The following is a 21,178-nucleotide window of genomic DNA, read 5'->3' as shown; positions in this document are numbered from 1 at the left end:
GTCTCTTTGTGCAGTGAATGTGTAGTGAATTTGTCTCTTCTCTGTGCAGTGAACTTGCGGTCCTGTGTTCAGAACCTGAAGAGAACGAGGATACAGCAGGTAAGGTATGGAAGTTGTAGGCCAACAAACAACTCTTTATTCATGGGAAGCTTGTGTTGTCTGAGCTGTCTGAGTTGTCTCTAGAATCTAGTGAGGTGATTCTCAAAGTGGGGTACTGGTATGGGGATCCCCAGGGGTCCTTGTTTGAGGAATTCTGTAGGGGGAGGTCTGTAACTCTTCAGAGTGTACAACATGGAACATTATGGGTCCTTTTGGTTCCATTTAGGATTTTACACTGTAGATTGGGGTCCCAGAAATAATAAGTGGGTCCGAGGTGGGTCTGTGGCTGAATGCATATAAAACTCGGGGTTCTTGAAATTAAACACATTTGAGAACCACAGTGCTCTAGAGCATCTAGAGCAGGGGTAGGCGACCTTGAGAACGCGTGCCACTACAGGCACAGAGGCATATGTGTAAAAGTATTTTATACTTTATTTAATTTGACTTATTTTTTTTGTATAAAATATATATTTTAAATGTATTCAGTTAATTTATTTCCCCTCCTCGCATATACTGTACATGAAAATGACCTCCTGCACGTAATCCATCCTATTCATACTGCATTATGTAATCATAATCATTCAGTCAAATGAGGACTCAACTCATGCTCTGTGGAATCAGGGCTTGGCATCCTTTTTGACACCAAAATAAAATATTTCCAAGAGTCTTTAATTATCCATATTATATAATGCTGTCAATTGTAAAACAAAAAACAAAGCAAAGAAAAACAGTTTCATTTCATTCCCATCAGGGCATAATGATCATTAGAACCACACACATCTCCCAGCCCATCTTGTTCATCAGTCAGAGTTTTCATATTTGGACACATCGCGTTTGATTGACTCTGCCTCGTCTGCTTGATCTTTGAAGGACGCCCTGTGTTTAGTCTCAGAGTGGCCGCTTAATCACAACAGTTTCAAGACACAAACATAAACAAACCCATATTTGTCTGTCCGTGAGGGCTGGATTGCCCAAACAGCTATTTTAGCTTTCCTTTGCCGCTCTTTTAGTCATTGTTCTCGGAGCCAAAACTGCGGCAGTGTGATTGCGCCATCCTTGTGTGCTGGTGTGTGACGTTCTGTACACTACATGCTCGGAGGCGTACACAACAAATAGCATAGCGTTGCTCCTGGGCGTAAACCTCATATGTCTAAAACTCGCCAGATCGGCAATAGATCTGCAATAGAGTACCGAAGTCGGACGTCATTTACACATCCTACCTTTTTTCCCCCATTCTGAATTCCCATACTTTTTTCATATCGTGTCATTTAAGAACTTTGTTCCAAACATAAACAAATGATCTCTGTGGTTTTGACTCGTATGGATATGAAGAATCAACTGACGGTGAGAAAACACTAATGTTACTGCCGCTGAATTAGAATTAATTGAAACAGACTGTATCAAATATAACTGACTATCGTAAAGGATACAGAGCCACCTCCCCGACAATATAATACATGCCCCAGACAGTTTCTTTATTTTTGGACCACGATTCTTATATGAGACGATTTTAGGATAACCCAATGTTAATCTCCATGGAGAAATTACTTTTCGAAGTAATGTCAGGACTAAGTGACGTCAGGACTTCGCTACTCTATAGGTCGGCAATTTAAAAGCACATACTTTTGAATACTTGAAACTAGTCGAGGAACATATGACCAGGATCATCTATACTTTGACCCAAGTGCAGGGTTGAGTCCACCACTGCTTAACGCGGGTCTCTGTTTCTCTCTGCCGCTTTTAGGAGACCCTGGCTCCTCTCTACCACAGCGGGGGTGCAGCGGGGGGTCCCGGGGGTCCCGACTGCACGCCGTGCGAGACCACCAAGCTGGTGTGCGAAGCGCCGCGCTCCCCTCCCACTCTCCCGTTCACCTACCCCCCCACACCGCTTCCCGAGATCAAGGTGGCGCTGCCGCACACGCCCCTCATCACCGCGGTGACCACGGACGAGGAGGAGGGGCTAAAGGTGAAGATAGACGCGGAGGTAAGGGTTGTCACCGTCATGACATTTCATCTCTTGACCATTAATTGTCGTGCTAATAATTGTGGTTAAAAGACCACTTCAGACACTTTCAACCTATCTTCATGTAATTGGTCCTCGCTAATGGCGCATTAGTCAGCTAGTCCTTAGTAATGTGCATTATAATATGATACCATTTCTGTCTATTCACTCTGTTTCTCAGAGGAGGCCTGTGGACAGTTCAGAAACCAGCCTACCAGTGACATTCAAAAAATATGTATTTCTTTAAAAGTGTATTGTTTATTAATGCAGTATACAATAGATAGAAAGATGCTCGGCTCCGCCTCCTTCTTTACCGCATCACTCTTCTTTGATAGTGTTAGACTAGGATGTAAACAAAGTTTCGGCCCGACAATGGCCAAAATGATTATTTTATCATTATTTTACGTCATTTTTGAATTGAAACACATATATGAAGCTTATTTTTTTATAAAATATTTTCGAAACATTATTTTTATTTTAGCATCCATTTTTCAAGAAAAAGTTGACTATAGTTCCTTTAAATTAAACATTAAACATACAATGGCCAAAATAGACCTTATTTAAAGGGATCCCTGGCTATTACGATACATTATAATAGTCCTCTATAACTACAATGTAAAATTAAAAACACCTCATTATTTTAATTCTTCTAGAAATAGCTAATCTTTCACTCAATAGGGGAAATGCCCGTCGCAATTTGATGATGTCATAAATGTCATGTGTGATCTATCCCTATGGAATTCATGGCATACATGTGCAAATAAAAACTTTCTATGGTTAATATGAGCATCAAATCAATATTTCAAATGTGTTTGTGTTTGTTTTTTTTGCACATGCCTGCCATACATTCCATAGGGATAGTTCACACATGACATTTATGACATCATCAACTTGCGACAGGCATTTCCCCTATTGAGTGAAAGATTAGCTATTTCTAGGAGAAATAAAATATTTAAGGTGTTTTTAATTTTACATTGTAGTTATAGAGGACAATTATAATGTATTAAGTCATATTTGTCGTATTAGCCAGGGATCCTTTTAAGAAATACATTTTGGAAATATAACAGACCTACAAGCTCACAATGTGTCGGGATGGGACACTCTGTGAGCTCAATAGATTTTAATAGAATTTCAACAATACGATAATTCATCTCAAATAACTGCAATCAGGCGATCGTGTGATCACTGTGACAGGCCTGCACGGAGGACGGGAGCGAGGGGTCGGGCGAGCCAGAGGAGGTGACCGAGGAGGAGGAGGAGGAGGAAGAGGAGGAGGAGGAGGCGGCCTCGTGCGCCTCGCCGCTGTGGGCGGGGTCGTGCGTGTGCGTCACGCCGGTCCGCCAGCCGCTGGAGGTCGGGGAGAACGAGGACTGCAGCCAGGCGGTGGGGCCGGGCGTCCCGGGACCCTGCATGTGCGGGGGGCCGGAGAGCGGAGAGCGAGATGGATGTGGCGACGGCAAGGGGGCGAGCGAGAGGAGGGACGAGGAGGCGTCGAAGACGAGCTCGTCCGGGAGCGAGGCGGGCGACGACCCGTCTTTCCGCTCTCTCTCGCCGCAGAGGTGATTAAACTGAAGTGGAATAAAGAAAACTAATATGGCTTTACAAGGAAAAATTAACTAAATGAAACTGCATTGTGTGTTTGCAAAACAAACTAAGATCACAGAGATACCTCATACATAAGTAAATGTTCTTTAGTTACTTTACACCACTGATAGTTTAAGTTATATAGCACAAGTCAATAGAATAGATACAGTATATAGCTTGTCAACCTGTGGATATTTGTAACCAAATAATATGGCCAGTTCTTAGCCCAGTAATTGGGTTTATTTAAATCCCCACAACTACTCTCGTCTCTTTACAGCATTCATTTCGGAGTGTGTGCCATCACATTGTGGTTATGTACAGTACACTGTGGTAATCTTTCACAGTGACTGGGGGGCGTGACCTCTGGCAATAACCTGCTCCGATTCCACTCCTCGTGGTCCTGTGACATGCCTGTCTACTCCGGGCAGTCCCCAACCATGGCTAACCTGCTTTAAAATGAACCAATGGGCAGTCCCCAACCATGGCTAACCTGCTTTAAAATGAACCAATGGACTGAAATTGGAAAACAAAAGGTCAAAGGGACCCCTACAATCTGTTCATACATATAGTTTCATTGTTTGACAGCACGATCAACACGTGTATTTTGGATTCATGTCAATTTGTGTTTTCAGATATTTAACCACTTGAAGGGTCAATACTTAATAAACTTGACCTGTCTGCTCTTTTCCCCCTCCAAAGCTCTTTGCCGAAAATAGCCGATCTACAAGCGGTTGTGAGCTTGTAGATTTGCTATTTTTGGCTAAAGTTTTCAGAATATGGACGCTAGGGTTCAAGTGGTTAATATAAGAAAGGGGGAAAAAAACAAGTTCCTATCACACAAAGATTTGGAGGACCCCCTGTAGTAACTCTGAGGACCCCCTAGGGGTCCCGGACCCCCTGTTGAAGACCCCGGTGCTAAACTATTATAACCCTGCTCCTTCCAGCCCGTCTCGTGAACTCTGCGTGCCCTTGTCTCAGGCTGGCCCGGAGGTCACAGTTCACCTTCAGGTGAAGGGGGAGGAGCCACAGGGACTGACCAGCCTAGACTCCGCCTCCACGGCGGAGACCACGCCCACCATGACCTCCACGGTGTCCTGGTTTAACCCCTCGCTGGCCTCCTCGTCCGTGGGTGACCTATACCAGGAGAAGAGCTCCGACGAGGCCTGCGGCGAGGACCAGCGGGACCTGGGACTTCCCTGGAGGGACGGCCCGGGAAACAAGCTCTCCTCCGGGGCCTCGGAGCTGGAGTGTCCCCCGGAGAGCCTCCAGAGCCAGCTGGTTGAGCCAGCGCTTACCTCAGGTATGTGTTTTTAACCACTTACGCCCTATGTGGGCTCTCAGACCTTTTCATGTCAAGGACCCCCTTACAATGTAAACATCTCTTTTTGTTTTAAATAGCAGAGCTTGTAGATCAGCTATTTTCAAATAACGGACATATATAGCCGATATATATCGGTTGGCACCTCCCCCACTCCAATTTACAATTTAGGCATTAGGCATCCAAAGCAACTTACAATAAGCAGGTAATACATAAGCAAGATAATATGTCAGTACATCAACAGCAATACAACAAATGCATAGGAATATCAATCTAGAAAAACAAAAACATGTTTTTCTAGACCTTAACATTTTGCTGCCATTTTAAACATAGCTGTAGTAAGCAGCTGCCAAATTGTCCTTACCTTTTAACGTGTTGCACAATCTGTGTGCGACTCATCTAGTAGACGTGTAGACTCGGTGACAGCTTTCGAATAAAAGAAACCCCATTGAAATAGACATATCCGTTGCCACGCTGTATCCCTGCTTATCCGCCAGTGTTTACATGAAAAAACATTGAAAAAAGCCAGCTGTGCGCTATGGTAACACGTGAACACGTTCGCGCACATAGCAGACGATATGTGCGCAGATCATATGCCAGGCGGGTAGAGGAATCAAACAGCTACAAAATAAAAATAAAACGCGAAAAAATACCATTCTATGGCCATGCAGTCAGCTCACTTGTTTACAATGAAAAGCTATGCGAACGGAGCTGCGACTGGACATCAGACCGGATATGGAAACCTAGATCCAGTCCAAACGGGAAATACAGTTTACAGGCCTAAAGTCTCCGAAACGGCTATATACAGCGATCATACTTTTAATCGTTTCATAATGATTAAAGCTAATTAAATTTCCGGGAACGACGGGCATCGCAGAGAGGTACAGCGGGAAATCTCCGGTTTCGACGGGGATCGCAGAGTATGAGTTAAGCAGTAAAAATACTTTTCTAAAACCTAAAAAATGCTATCTAGCTTCATGTGTGGTCATCGAGTGAATGGAAGTGTTACAATAGTGCTATGGGTTTAGGTGGAGTCTGAAGAGGTGAGTCTTCAGTCCACGGCGGAAGCTATGGAGTGACCTTGTAACTTGGCTATTTTCGCAAACCAAGAAAAAAAAAAAACTAAATGTAAAAAGGGTTCATGTGGTTCAAGAGGATTTCTGTCAGAGAGAGTGGCAAGGACACAGGTCCCTCTCTGGCCAAAATAAAACCGACCAGTGCGATTATGTGGTTGACACACTATCCGGTCAGCTCCCGGCAGTCCTTTAACCATGGAATATGAATGTTCCACTGTGCACTGTGTAGAATGAACCAGGAGCTTGTTTTAACACATCTGACATGCAGGGGCGTCACAAGGGGGAGGGGGGGAGTGGGACTGACCTACTAGGGCCCAAGGTGGAGGGGCCTTAATTATTTCACAGAATTTGGTTGCGACACCCCTGCTGACATGCATTGATGCTTGCTAACTGCCTCAACTAATGAAGGAAGCTCTCATTGGAGCCGAGCCCTCTGCTTTCAGTATAAAGGGTCACTAATTAAAAAAAGACTAATGTGTGCCATATCCGGATGAAATGGTGGTCATTTTTGTAATGGCAGATCATGGTGGTCATAAATGGTGTTCATATTTGTTATGACAGATCATTCGGCTTTGTCTTAAGAACAGTTCAACCAATGGTCTCCACCGGGACATATGTTTTTAATAAAGACTCATTGGTCAGTCGGACCTTTTGAGTTTTGAAGCCCACACACAGAGCGGGAATAAGATATCTGTGTGTACACTACATGGTTTGATGAACCAGTCCATGTGTGTGTGTGTGTGTGTGTGTGTGTGTGTGTGTGTGTGTGTGTGTGTGTGTGTGTGTGTGTTGTGTGTTGTGTGTGTGTGTCAGTGTGAACTGTGCCATCCACATTGCTCCTGTTTACCCAGAGTTCCATAGGGTTGCGTAAAGTGACCACAGGCTCTTATTGAAGCAAGATGTCTGCTCATTGAGTAACTCTTATAATCCACCACAAGCATATACACGCACGCACACACGCACGTGCGCGTGCACGCACACATAGACACACACACACATGCGTGCGCGCGCAGACTCTCACTGGTGACTGTTCTTTAATTACAGCCTCTCCCCCTAGTAAATAAACAGCATTTCCCATCAGTCAGTGCAGTAATGACAGGTCGTTAAAGCCGACTTCCCGCTTGTGCTGTTTATAAATGTCCAGTGGGGAGCAGTAGGCTTCACCTCTTCAATAAAAAGCTTTATGGCTCTTTATTTTACATCTCACGTAACAGACCTCTAAAACAAGGCCACGTAACAACAAACAGAGGCCATCTGAGATGTGTTTCTCAAACTCTTTTTTTTCATGTCAAGGACCACAAATTGATTATGTATTGGCCATCTGAAAAGATTTTGTGACAGGAAGGAACCCACTTCTGGACAACATTTTCAATCTATTCTTTCACCACTATTTCTTTCTTTTACTTTTTTTCTTAGTAGCCACTTTACACGCTTTTGTTATTCCTACATTTAAACTAAAATGTCTACTTTTTTTTCCAAAAATAGCAGATCTACAAGCTTATGACGCCGTGTGAGCTTGTGTGAACCCATGTCTGTTTTGAGGTACCAGTAGTCAAACACTTTATCAAAAAATCATTGCATAGCTCGCCACCAGATGCAAATGTACCTAACCCATTTAGGCCTGAGGCCAATTCTAAAAAAGCCTTCTAAAACCTAAGCTAAGGTTTCTTAGGTTATATTTACTTGTGACCCATAAAAATGGGTCTGGGAACCATGGTGGTCCAGTGGTTAAGAGATATACAGAACTTGAAAAAGCAGAGCCTGTGAACTTTTGTAAGATCTTCACTCTGCCTGTAGATCTGATAAGCCTAAGTAATAGTTGTCACATTCATGTGTCTGTGGCAGTGTGGTACAGAGGAAACGTGCGTTGGAATCAGTTAAGAGGGGCTGAGGGTTAAGGGGGGCTGAGGGGCAGAGAGTTCAGAAGAGCTGAACCCTTCTGAACCCCATATACTGTATGATATCCCCTCTAATCTCTGTACTCTTTCAGCATAGGACAGCCCCCTCCAATGTCCCCTCATTACTGCTCTGACCCTGGGTACTGTGCTGGCCCTGCATAATGTTTTCCACCACAATGTAAACACTTCATGTGTTCTTAACAGAAAATCTAGTCTGGCACAAATGGCCAGGGCCTACAGTATATGGGAAGTTGTGTCATCATGATCCAATTACAAAAAAAAAGATTGTATGATATGACCTACGGTTATAGGACAGTTGGCACGACCATGAAGCCGTTTTCAAAGATTTGGGGGAGATCTTCTTTCTTGGCCTACTGGAACTGCTTCCATAGTTTCACTCCTATCTGTGAAACGGTGCCAGAGATTATCTGTTCACACAGGCACACAGACGGACGGACATGAGCGAAACAAAACATAGTCTCCAGTTGCCCTGGCGGAGTCAATGAAGTGTGAAAGTGGTAACCCATTGGTTCGTTCACACGTTTGCAGGCACATGCATGATTAGACATAAGGCGCATAAAACAACCGCATAGGGCAGTTAACTAAACTAACAGACTAGTTAAAATATCATTTTATCTATTAAAATAAGTCCCGGAATCACAGCTTCAATGAGATTTGCTCTCTGTGTGAGGCTGCATTTCTCAAATATGAGTCCCATGACAGAAAAAAGAGGTTTAAGATCCTCTGCCCCAATCTAATAAATCATGTTAATAGACGTCACTTGAGCAGCAATTTCATGAATGAAATACTACACAAAACAAATCATATATTATACAAGAGCCAGTAAGATAAAAAAAAGATCCAAACATGAAATGAGAAACGGATTAAGGAAGAATTAAAAACAGGCAAATACAAACAATAGAACAAGTATAAAGATCAATTATGTAAAGGCTTGATTGTTGGAAGTGTGTTCAAGAGAGTAATTGAAAAGATGGCAGATATCATTGCCGTCAGGCAAGAAACCTTGTATCTCCATTTTTCAACTTTTTATGTTTTTTCTTTCTCGTAAATTGATAGCCTACTTTGTTGTACTATACGGTGTCACACGAAAGTAGCAAAAATAGCACTTCTATAAGTCACGGTGCAACTCGCTGTGAGCGTGTAGATCGTCTATTTATGCCATTTCTACCCATAAGGCAGAAGGCCTGGGGTTACCCATAAGGCAAAAAAAAAAAAAACGCGCCTGGGGTTACCCATAAGGCAAAAAAAAGAAAACGCGCCTGGGGTTACCCATAAGGCAAAACACGCATCTGGGGTGACAAGGCCTTTTCAGTTGCAGCCCCCACCCTCTGGAACCCACTCCCACCTCATATAAAAGAAGCCCCCACCCTTGCCGTGTTCAAAGCCTCCCTTAAAGCCCACCTTTTAGTCCGGGAGCCGTGGGGGTGAACGTGGATTCGCCTGTAAAAGTTTTTTTCTCAACTGATTCTTGTAGCTTGGGGTCACCTCTTAAGGATTCAAGATGATGACCAGTGATATCCATTGAGCATTTTTTATTATTAACCCCTTGGCTTAATGCCTGAAACACAAGAAATCCACCCAGGAGGAAAATACCCAGATTTTTTTTTTTTTTTCTGGGTATTTAAGGAGGATCTGAGGGGTCTAACTAGGGGTTTGTCATGATGCTGAATCCATTGCAGGCATTTGTTTTGCACAAAAAACATTCTGTGGGCTAGAAATGGCCTCAGAAAACAATACACGTATGGGTGAGTATTCATGTTAGTCGGAGGCCTTAGGGTTTTTTTTCTCGTGCTAATCAGTCTAAAAGTGCAAAATTTTGCACAGATGTAGGTCAGGGCATGCTCTAATGATTTAGCTAGGGCGCCCGAGTCGGCGACCTTCGGGGTCACCACAGCACCCACAAAACTCTGACTCATCACTTTGCATCACTAGAGTCGATGGGAGCCCAACTTGATTTGGCCGCTGTGGCGACCCCGAATGTCGCAGACTCGGGCACCCTAGCTAAATCATTAGAGCATGCCCTGAGCTACATCTGTGCAAAATTTTGCACTTTTAGACTGATTAGCACGAGAAAAAAAACCCTAAGGCCTCCGACTAACATGAATACTCACCCATACGTGTATTGTTTTCTGAGGCCATTTCTAGCCCACGGAATGTTTTTTGTGCAAAACAAATGCCTGCAATGGATTCAGCATCATGACAAACCCCTAGTTAGACCCCTCAGATCCTCCTTAAATACCCAGAAAAAAATCTTTTTCTGGGTATTTTCCTCCTGGGTGGATTTCTTGTGTTTCAGGCATTAAGGGGTTAATAATAAAAAAATGCTCAATGGATATCACTGGTCATCATCTTGAATCCTTAAGAGGTGACCCCAAGCTACAAGAATCAGTTGAGAAAAAAACTTTTACAGGCGAATCCACGTTCAGCCAAAAATCACCATTTGGCTCCCGGACTATTTTCAGACTTGCTTTCCCTAACTAACTCTACTCTACTCTCCCTTCAGCTTTTAATCTTTTTGTGTCCCTGCTAATCAATTTTTTTTTTTTTAGCCTTTAGCTTTTATCCTTTTTAATTATTGTCCTAATAAGTATTAACAAGAGCTTGTGACTAAATAATAACTACATTATAAATTATTAGATATTTTGGAACACAGGCTCCTTTTGGAGATATGAGGTTTCCACCGACAGTGAAGATGTGTTTTTCTGGCATTCGAAACTCATTGGACAGGAGTTTGTGAAGCTGGCAGTGAGGATGGAAACTTTCTCTGCTCGCGGGGAACATGAGCTACTAACCACTAGCGGTGGCGGTGGAAAGTAACTAAGCACATTTGGTCAAGTACTGTACTAATCTTTTGGATATTTGTACTTTACTTTCCATTTTTTGATACTTTATACTTATACTCCACTATCTCCCTACAACTCCACTACAATCATTCAGGGATGGCTCCAGGGGGGGCTAGAGGTGAAGGCTTAGCCCCCCCTAAGCCCCCCCCCCCCCCCCCCCCCGGGTTATCCATACCCTAAGCGAGAGAATCTCGTTTGTCTTGTTATTATTATATTGTTTGTTTGACAAAATTAATTAGCCCCTGCTCTAAAAAAGCCAGCCCCCCCATAATAATAATAATAATGTAAGTATGTTTTAACACCAATACTTTTTACTTTTACTCAAGTTACATTTTTAATACACAACTTTTACTTTTATAAACAGTAAGATTTGGTAACATTTTCTTACTTTTTTTGTAAAACGTTTTACTTTTCACAAATCTGTGTACTGCATGAGAACCGCTAGCTGAGAACAATTTGCACACAGATGTTTGAGGTGAATCCTACATTTAGCTGGAAAACCCTGTGGGCCCGTTTAGGGCAGTCTGGTTAGAATAGAAAAGAGCAGATCAGCTTGGTGTTAACAAAGAGATGATCGGAAGAATCCAGAAGAATCCAGGCGGATTCCATTCAGCTTTGTTTTGAAAGTTGTGGTGGAATGACATGTTTTCATGCTAACATTCTCAGACTGCTGTTCTCGGAAAGGCTCTCAGATGCACAACACGGACTTGTACTGTGTGTGTGTGTGTGTGTGCGTGCGTGCGTGCGTGCGTGCGTGCGTGCGTGCGTGCGTGCGTGTGTGTGTGCGTGCATGCAAAATAGCCTGGGCTTGCACATGCATGCATGCATGTATGTGCATACAAGGATTGTACATACAATGTAAAGCATGAATGTAAAGCATTTGTATTCATACCTTACCACTATAGTTTCTGCATGTATGTACTATAATATTGTACTCATGCATGCACGCACGCACACTTACCGGTATTATGTGTCCGTGCGTGCATGTGTGTGTGTGTGTGTGTGTGTGTGTGTGTGTGCGTGTGTGTGTCTGTGTCTGTGTCTGTGTGAATAAATGACACATGAGTGGTGAGTCAGTGCGGGCTTGCTTGCGTTGGACGACTGGAAAGGCAGACAGCAGACTGGTCTAAATAGGAATCAGCCAATGTGTGAAAAGATACACACACACACACACACGCACACACACACACACACACACACACACACACACACACACACACACACACACACGCAAACAACTCAGCAGCACCTGATGGGGAAATACATGCCTTTAATTTATCCACTTAAACCCTATAAGTGGATATAAGTAGGCCTATAAATATATAGGCCTACTTACGGTACATTGACTGGGATCCCCCAGGGCTATGTACTGTTATTAGTTATTACTTATATTAACCAACTAAGCTGTATTTTGTGTTTGAATATTTGATATTTGTTGATTTTCAAGCTCACAATGTGTTGCTATGTTGATCAGCTATTTATTTATTTACTATTTTCACTAGTTTGGGTCCTGGGGAAACATAACATGTCTCTTTTGGATCTTGGATCTCTATTATAAATATTCTGAAATATGCTTAATTGGATGGAGAAATATGTGCTTGATAAAGATGATTGAAAATAGTAAAAGATGTGTCATTAATCTCAAGAGGGTCATGTGAAATTGCACTATAAATCAATTGTGGGGTGCCATACAATAGCATCCTGGCATAAAAACTAAGTTTGGTGCTCACCGCCTGTCACTTCATGATGTGTTGTGAGCTTGTACAGTACATCTGCTATTTCTGAGAAACCGTCATCTCTTCTGGGGATCCCTGGCACAAACTCTTTTCAGATGGGGGGTCCACAGCCAAATACAGTACATACAGTATTACTTTGGGGGTCCTTGACATGAAAATGTTTTAGGACCTCTGCATTAGACGAATGGCAAACTCAGAGATTTGGACTTTCTCACGCTAAAAAGAGTGCCGGTCAGCCTAAAACAACGAGTCTGAAGGATGCGGTCACCGGCGCTAGAGAATCTACCGTCGTGGCTTCCGCGTGGGTCGCACCACACCGTCATTATCTGGGGCCAGCCACCACGCAGACCCCGCACTTCTACGTCATGTATAGGGGAAGCTCCCTGTGTGTGTGTGTGTGTGTGTGTGTGTGTGTGTGTGTGTGTGTGTGTGTGTGTGTGTGTGTGTGTGTGTGTGTGTGTGTGTGTGTGTGTGTGTGTGTGTGTGTGTGTGTGTGTGTGTTTGTATGCGCACATGTGTGTGTTATATATACTGTCTGGGCTTTCCGCACATTTCGCAATAGGGTGACGTGTTCTTTTTACATTCTCAGAGTTAAATTAACACTGAGGATTGTACTGTGGGACAGTTACTATGACATATTGTCTTATTTGTAACATATTGTTTGCTGTCAGGCCTTTCTCCATATGTCAACGTTTTAATTTGTATGTTGTTTCATGAATTAATGCCCTACTTTTTCAAACAAAAGTATACAAGTCTACAAGCTCATAACATCTGCTATTTTCACTTTTATAAAATGTTTTTAAAATAATTATAAAAAAGGAAAGTTTTGGACAAGGTTTTCACCCGACAACAACGAATTATAGAATCATTGTTTTAAAACACTGACTCACTTCAAACCTATAGCTTCAATCTGCGTAATTCACTATGGGCTTTTTTGCGGGTCAGGAGTTAAACAGAGTTACTTTACTTTAGTTTCTGTTTGAACATAATATTGATCTTGAAGATATAATCACTAGTAAGACGCCTCAGGGCGACCTGCAACCTCACCCTTATCTGGCCAGTGATGTATATCGGACCAGTTGCACCAGACTCCTGCATGATAGTCAACAGTGTGTCAGAACATATGCGCTTAATATTGATGACATCGGGACAGGGATCTCCATATATGGGCATAAAACGGACAAGGGCGTAATGAATTTGCAAGTGTGACTCGTGATGACATCAGCGATCTCCATATATGGGCATAAAAGGGACATCAAGCCATCACAGTGACATCAGAGCATGCTGTCAGAGCGACAAACCCATAGAACCACAGACAAACCCATAGAACCACAGACAAACCCATAGAACCACAGACAAACCCATAGAACCACAGTGTCAGGCGTGACAGACAGAGATACAAACAGACAAGCTGTGACCGTTTTCATAGTAAACTTGCGACATACGGTCGCAACAATTTAGTCTTGCATATCGTGTGAATGCGACCAATAAAATAACAATTGGTCTTAATTGTTCTCATCCTTCCTCTTTTCACTCTCTCTTTCGCTGCTCTCTATCTCTCTCTCTCTCTCTCTCTCAGGTCAGGTGCGAGGGAACAACAACACCACCTTCATCTCCAGTGGCCAGGTGATGAACTTCAGCGGCGAAGTCATCGTGGTCTACGTCAGCCAGACGTCGCTAGGTGGCGGCGAGGCGGGGCTGGAGGACGCCTTCGGCAGTCCCGTCCAGGAGCAGGCCAGCGAGACGGCTCCGTTGTTCCAGAGCAGCCTGGCCACAACGGCGGGGGACTCCATTACCCAGAATTCATCGCAGGCCGGGACACTACCTGTCCAGGAAGTGATGGACGAGTGGCCCAGAGGGAAGTGATAGAAGGCAAACATGGCTGTTATTAATATTTGTTTTGAAGGGAGACTTTCACCCACGACTTTTCTTCCTTTGAAGATAACAACAGACCAATGGCTTTTCACCCTGCTGCTTTCCAGTATAGTGACCAATACATAACGTTGCTGTCAGGCAGAAGAAACCTTGTATCTCCATATTTCAATCTTTTATGATGTTTCAGTGCCTTGCTCAAGGGCACTTCAACAGTGCCCAGATTCTTACTGCTGGTTTAAAAAACATTAATACAAATACAAAGTCCCACTATCAAAGTCACTATTCGACGTTGTTCACAGATGTTTAATATCCGGTTATTTTTTTAATTTTTTATTGTTTTCTCTTTACAAAATATATAGTTTATAAAGCTTGGCTAGATAGGAAGTCATAAGAATGAGTTGTCAATGCCCCTGGTGGATGAATTTGTTAATGCTCTATACCAGGTGTTCTCAAACCTTTTTAGGCAGTGACCCCCAAAATAAGCATATTTGAACTGGGGCCCCCCACCCTGACAAGCACTTGGAATTGTAGGTATTACATTTAATGTGACTCGGTTCCGCAGATAAATATTGTGAAAATAGCAGATCTACATGCTCAATGTTCGTGTCCTTGCTTACTTAATATTTGACAGTTTGGCCAGTCCTGTCGAATATTCGACTATTCGAATACTTTGAGGTTGAATAATTCGAATATTAAAAATCATTATTCGTGATTGCCCTAGTAAGGGCCGATGCATACTCAATTTATTTCGAATCGGCTCTGTCTAAACTACAATATAATGTCATTCAGAGGTTCGGGGGGAATCAATGGCTAAGCTTCTAGCGAACTAGCTAGCATTGTTTTCAATGGAGAGAGATAGGCAGGATCAGGAAACAGAAATATGGGTGTTTTCCTGCAAAATCTAACATGGTAGTCTATGGAGAATCGGTTTCCGTTTCATGTCCAGACCCGGATGCACTTTGTCCCGGGCACCTCGGCACCTCGTCACGGATTCTATTTTTTAATGTGTGTTTAATCAAACTCGGCGGTGGCGCGTTGGATGGACGAATATAATTCGTCAAACTCGTCACATGGCAGTCAATGAGTTCGGCTGTTCGGTGCTGCCAAGATTTTGTGACTCCCCGAACCCAACCGAAATAAATTTGTCTCTAAATGTGCAGTATGCATCGGTCCTTACACAGAACGGAACAACACTTGCAATATCCTCCTGGCCCACCAGTGGTCCCCGGCCCACAGGTTGAGACCACCGCCATACACTGTACCTTATTCCATCTGCATGAACAAAACACACACTCTCTAGTCCGCCAGGCTTGCCTCAGACACCTTCTTATTGGCCAGAGAAATGCTGAAGGCTTTCTGATGGAAATCCCCTGGATGATAGCAGACAATGGTGGGGAATTCTGTATGAAACTGGACCTTAGACTGGAAAAGAAAGAAAGAAAGAAAGAAAGAAAGAAAGAAAGAAAGAAAGAAAGAAAGAAAGAAATGATAGATTATGAACTGGAAAGTTATTTTATGATGTCTGGAAACTGGCTGTATCTCAATGCTGTTGTTACTACCTTCCATTTGATCAGGGTCAGTTTGATGAGATTGATTCTAACGTTTTATGTGGGCAATATGGAAACATTTCATATCACGCTTTTTTCAAGCAGTATCACGATCCACGATCTTATCATTTTTATTTTACATGTTGGTTTGTATAGTTATTTCTCAAGTTACTTAACAGCACAACCACCTACAAGGTAGCAAAAACTAAAATAAAATGGAGTAACAGACCATTTAGATCAAAATACCATTTCAAGCAGGTTTTCATGAATTCCGCAATCAATCTATGTACCGGTATTAACAGTTCAAAGGGGATTTTCATATGGCTCCCTCAGTGTATCATGATCTATCCATACGATCTCTCTGAAAAGGCATATCGTGGGCCTATATATATGGGCCAGTTTTTTATATTTTGGCATTTTCCCAAATGGGGTAAAAAGTGTGAAGTATCATTTCATGACTCCAGTTGCCATTTCAGCTAGGTATCACATAACAGCCATCTGCCTTTCTGTTGGAAGTCCCTCTTTTCTCTAGTTCAGCGTTTCCCAACCTTATTTGGACCACCATGACATTTTTTTTAACTCTAGAAAAATATATATCGTCGCTGTCTGGCAGAAACCAACCAACACCATTTTTTTTCCATAAATCAGTGGTATTGAACACCCTGTACTTCTGTGTGTTGGTTAAAATAATATTGAACCAATGAAAAGTGGTAAAAAGCACTTTGACCAAAACCTCTTATCTCCACTTGAGCTGGATGGTTTTTTTTTTCCATTTCCTGAAAAATGAACATTTTGGAGTTAGCTGGTTTCTGCCTGACAGCAGAGACATAATATTAATGTTATGATATCAATAAAAGGTGGAAAAGTGTTTTTCCAATTATTTTGGAGGCCCACTTGCAATATTCTCACGGCCCAATGGTGGTCCCCAATCTCCCCATCATCAGGTTGGGAATCAATGCTCTAGTTTGTGGAGAAGCTAATTGTACAGAAATGAGACTTATAGGCTATCTACTTTGAGTATGAAGCTTGTTTATTCTTTGTCTAGATGTTGTTCTCATTGCACCATAGAGGTGCAGTTTGTTGTTTAAGAAGAAATGCTATGCATTTGTTAAGCTATATTATAAGTCGGTTCTTTGTTCTCCTATGTTTTTAATATACCGTACTTAATGAAGAAACACAAAAAATGTCAGAGCGTTTGTTATAATTTGTTTTACAGAATTTTACAAGTGTGGATTGTGGTTTTATTTCAGAGAATGCATATGTGATCAATACTTGTATATATTTCAACAGAAAAAAAATGATATATGTTGCAAAACCAGAGAATGTTTCCTTCCATGTAAGCTTTTGTGTTTGATTGGCGATGTGGTTTTGCTCATCGGCGCCATCGGTGGCGTTCAAAGCTCAACGCATTCCAGGAAGTTTCAATGTTCTCAACCTCAAAATATGTCTGTCACCTTACATTAATTATGTACATAATATCCAGTGGAATCAAATGCAATGCAATGATTGAGAGACTACTTTGATTCGCATTAAACATGTTTTTACATCAAATCCTTTCTTTTCCTTATTCTGTGGTTTTCTGTCAACGTTTGCTGTTTCAGAATTGGTAGATTACAGTCATTTAGCACTTAAACCCTCTCATTTTAGAGAACCGGACTTTGTTGTATGAATATATACTTTGATCACTTTCTTCCGTCTGCACCAGATCTCTTCGCCAAAAGAAAGATTTAAAACGCAACGTAGCACGTTGTCAGCATGTAGATCGGCTATTTGTTGGCTCCAGGGGCATAGTTCTGCCGATTTAAAATGACTCCAATACGGAACTAAAACTTCCTATGATTGGCCGCTAGTTCGCTGTTTTCCCCCCTGGCCGATCGCAAAAAGAATTGTTCTCCATTGGACCCCATTCATTTTCCCCTTTCGTTTTCTAACCTTAATTAACATTTTCATAAATACTTTATGGTTCCTATCGCTAGTTAAAAATTGCCTTTCAATCACGATTATATGCATTTTGTGAAAATAAGGTCCCATTTATGTTAAAATTTATGATAAAGTTGCGGGGGGCGTGGCCAACTAAACTAATACCAGCCGGCTGTGTTCTTCTTCGTGTGCTGTATTTCGGGAGGCTCTGACCACATTCTCCCATGTATCTCTGCGGTTGCACGTGACCGTTGGCAGCCAATAGCATCCTCTGGTGCCTTTACAATCTATGATGGCAACACCCATGCCAAGGACCCATATTGTGTCATTTGCGCTGCATAGAAACCAATGGCTTCGCTTTGTCCATATCTTTTATACAGTCTATGGTTGGCTGAGCTCCCCTGAAGCGTGATGATTATAAATCAGTGCTAATTACTCATGTGGCTTTATTCTCTGTTCCCGGTCCCAGTGTTGACAGACAGACAGGCGGTCTTTCATCAGACCGGGGTCCGTGGAGGATGGCTAGCAGCTGTGTGCTAACCAGTGGTGGAAAGTAACTCAGCACATTGAATAAGGCCTACTGTACCATTTTGACATGCTTTTACTTGAACATTTATCCACTATGTATCAGAGGCAAGTGGTACAAGGTCAACTAAAAGGAGATCCTAGTAATCTTAATTACACAGTAACCACTTTATGTATCTCATATAACATTGAAAGACAGACGGATAGAACAAAGTACTAAGCAAAGGATAACATTAATTACAAAAGCAGAAAAATGGGGGGGAAAAAAAGGGGGTGGAAACATGGGGGCTTAGTCTATTTACAAGTATTGAGTAGCAGCCGCATGAAGGTGACTTTTCAGACCAATTTTGAAGGAGGCTAGGGATTTGCACTCCTTTAAGGCTAGCGGTAGGGCGTTCCACATATGTTGGTGGTATAGCTGGAGAACGAATTAGAGCCTTTTATAGTGTTAAATCTAGGTTGAACATGATTAGTGGAGCTGCCTCTGGTGTTGTGATGTGGACACCTTGACCTTTAGGAAGTACTTTACTTTGAGTCAAAGTGTATACTTTGATGAGTCAAAGTATATACTCCTGGTTTAAAAAAATTGTGACACATTTTTAAGAAATCATTTATGTATATTTTGATGCCAACACTTTTGTATCAGTTTTGGTCTCACCCATTTCCTGCAGTGTACTTGAGCAACCTGGTGTGATAGTACACCATCTAGTGGTGAATGCATGTTATTGTAAGTTTAAGTATATTTTTCTCTCTTTTGTTTTGTTTGTTTGATAAAAAGTTAAAGCTTTCAGAGGCTGACACTGGCTTCAAACTCAGACAGGCATAACATCAACCCCAACTTCAAAATCTAACCTCCAAATTAGTCTTTTCCTAATTGTCCTCACAATGTCACTGTCACACACACACACACACACACACACACACACACACACACACACACACACACACACACACACACACACACACACACACACACACACACACACACACACACACACACACACACCAGGGTTACTTGCCAACCCTCCCTCCAGGAGTCTCCTGAATTTTGACCCCATCATCTCCTGCGGTGCTCCTGAATTAAATTGTAATTTCTCCTGGATTTGATATCAAACTCCCAAAATTCACCAGAAAGCAGGAAATTACGTCTATACTATGTTAAAATCTTTCTGGGGGAAAATAAATAGACCCCAGACCCCCCGCTTAGGGGGTGTGGGAAGTGCATGTGTAGCAGAGTGACTCACTCCCTCAGCCTGGTGGCCTCAGAACTCCCTCTGTCCATGAGAATATACCTTTGGTCTAATGGTTAAGATGTTGGACTATCATGCGGGAGACCTATAGGTTCAAATCCTGGGTGTTACAGATGCATCATATTCACTTATGTAGTGAATGGTTGTTATTAGACATGGGTACATTGCTTCATGGGTACAATGCTTCAGTTATCAACTCAATTTCTGTACGCCTACTTTTTGTGTTTTAATGGCTGAAATTGTAGGCTACCCATCATTTTCCAAGCAAGCCTGGAAATGATCAAAATCACAAAATGCACCTAAACACCGGAAAATATGTGACATCTATCTTAGGGCAGGCCTAGCCTGGCTTGGCCAGACTATATACTAATGCAGCTAACCAACTGCAGTATCTTGTTTTAACATGGGTGGATTGTTTAGCTGTGCTAAGCTAGGGTTGGCCTAATCTGTTAAAAGGTTTTTACCATTTTTACAGTGCATGATCAGAGCATGATGTAGGAGCAGCAAACCCATAGATAGACCGTAAAAATGTGTACACAAACCCATAGACCGTAAAAATGTGTACACACTCACACAAACAGACAGACAGACAGACACACACACGGAGACAAGCTGTGACATTTCTCATGGTAAACTGCGACCTTCAGTTTGATTGATTGATTGGGAAGACTTTATTAGAAGTTTGCATAGGAAAAGGTACAGTTTCATGACGGTACAGTTCACAGGTACAAGGTCTACTAAAAGGAGATCCTAGAAAAGACTAAGCTTATTTCCACAGGAAACCATTTAAGTATCTCATATAACATTGAATGACAGACAAATAGAACACAGTACTATGCAGTAGATATAGTCAGTAAAAAAAGAAAGAACAAAAAAACAGTAAGTCTATACAAACAGTGAGTAGATACAAAGAAGGGGCAGGGGAGTCGCAATTAAAAATGTGTCTTACTTTGCTTCAGTCATCGAATCGATTTATGTACACAATACACACGTACATTTGGCGTTTCAATGGCTGAAATTGTACCCAGGATGCAGCCATGCTATTAAGCCTGATTAAACATCAAACACACAAAATTCAATAGAACACGGAAAATAAATAGGCTATGTTAATGTTCTTGGGGGAGGACCCCCAGTTCCCAGACCTCAGTCAGTCGTCCACCCGATTTTACCCAACTGGGCCGCTCAACTATCCAGTTGCAGCGCGATTAGGCTACTTAAAGGTGAATCTTGAATGCAAAGACGAGATGATGCGTGACCGGGCGCAAATTTACCAGGTGACCGGGTGCAAATGATGCGCCTCAGGTTTGAATGCAGCATCCTCGTTCAAACCTGGCCAAGTTGAAAAAAATCCACCAGTTTTGCCTCCTCGGAGGAAATGGCGAGTGAAATGGCACAGGCTTTCTACCGAGGAGGAATCGAGGAAAGAAGCGGCCAATCAGCGTCGATGTTGTCGGGACTCACTTTTGGAGTCCCGACTGGACTCC

At 42.4% G+C, this 21,178-nt stretch overlaps 1 protein-coding gene across 1 annotated transcript in view; it reads left to right on the top strand.

Annotated features, from left to right (window-relative positions):
- Positions 1–14,443, top strand: part of tnfrsf11a (tumor necrosis factor receptor superfamily, member 11a, NFKB activator) — a gene marked incomplete at both ends in the record, with an annotated part of 23,255 nt that extends 8,812 nt beyond the window's left edge. Inside the window, 5 exons of the mRNA XM_080751637.1 lie at positions 50–99; positions 1,844–2,083; positions 3,296–3,660; positions 4,630–4,985; positions 14,157–14,443. Of these exons, the coding sequence (XP_080607763.1) occupies positions 50–99; positions 1,844–2,083; positions 3,296–3,660; positions 4,630–4,985; positions 14,157–14,443 (1,298 nt within the window). The remainder of the gene's footprint in view (positions 1–49; positions 100–1,843; positions 2,084–3,295; positions 3,661–4,629; positions 4,986–14,156) is intronic.
- Positions 14,444–21,178: the final 6,735 nt, after the last annotated feature.

Source organism: Nannobrachium achirus, assembly GCF_963921795.1.
Source record: "Nannobrachium achirus genome assembly, chromosome: 21".
Classification (NCBI taxonomy): Eukaryota; Metazoa; Chordata; class Actinopteri; order Myctophiformes; family Myctophidae; genus Nannobrachium; species Nannobrachium achirus.
Note: the sequence above shows the minus strand (reverse complement) of the source record. Positions and strands in the feature narration are given on the sequence as shown.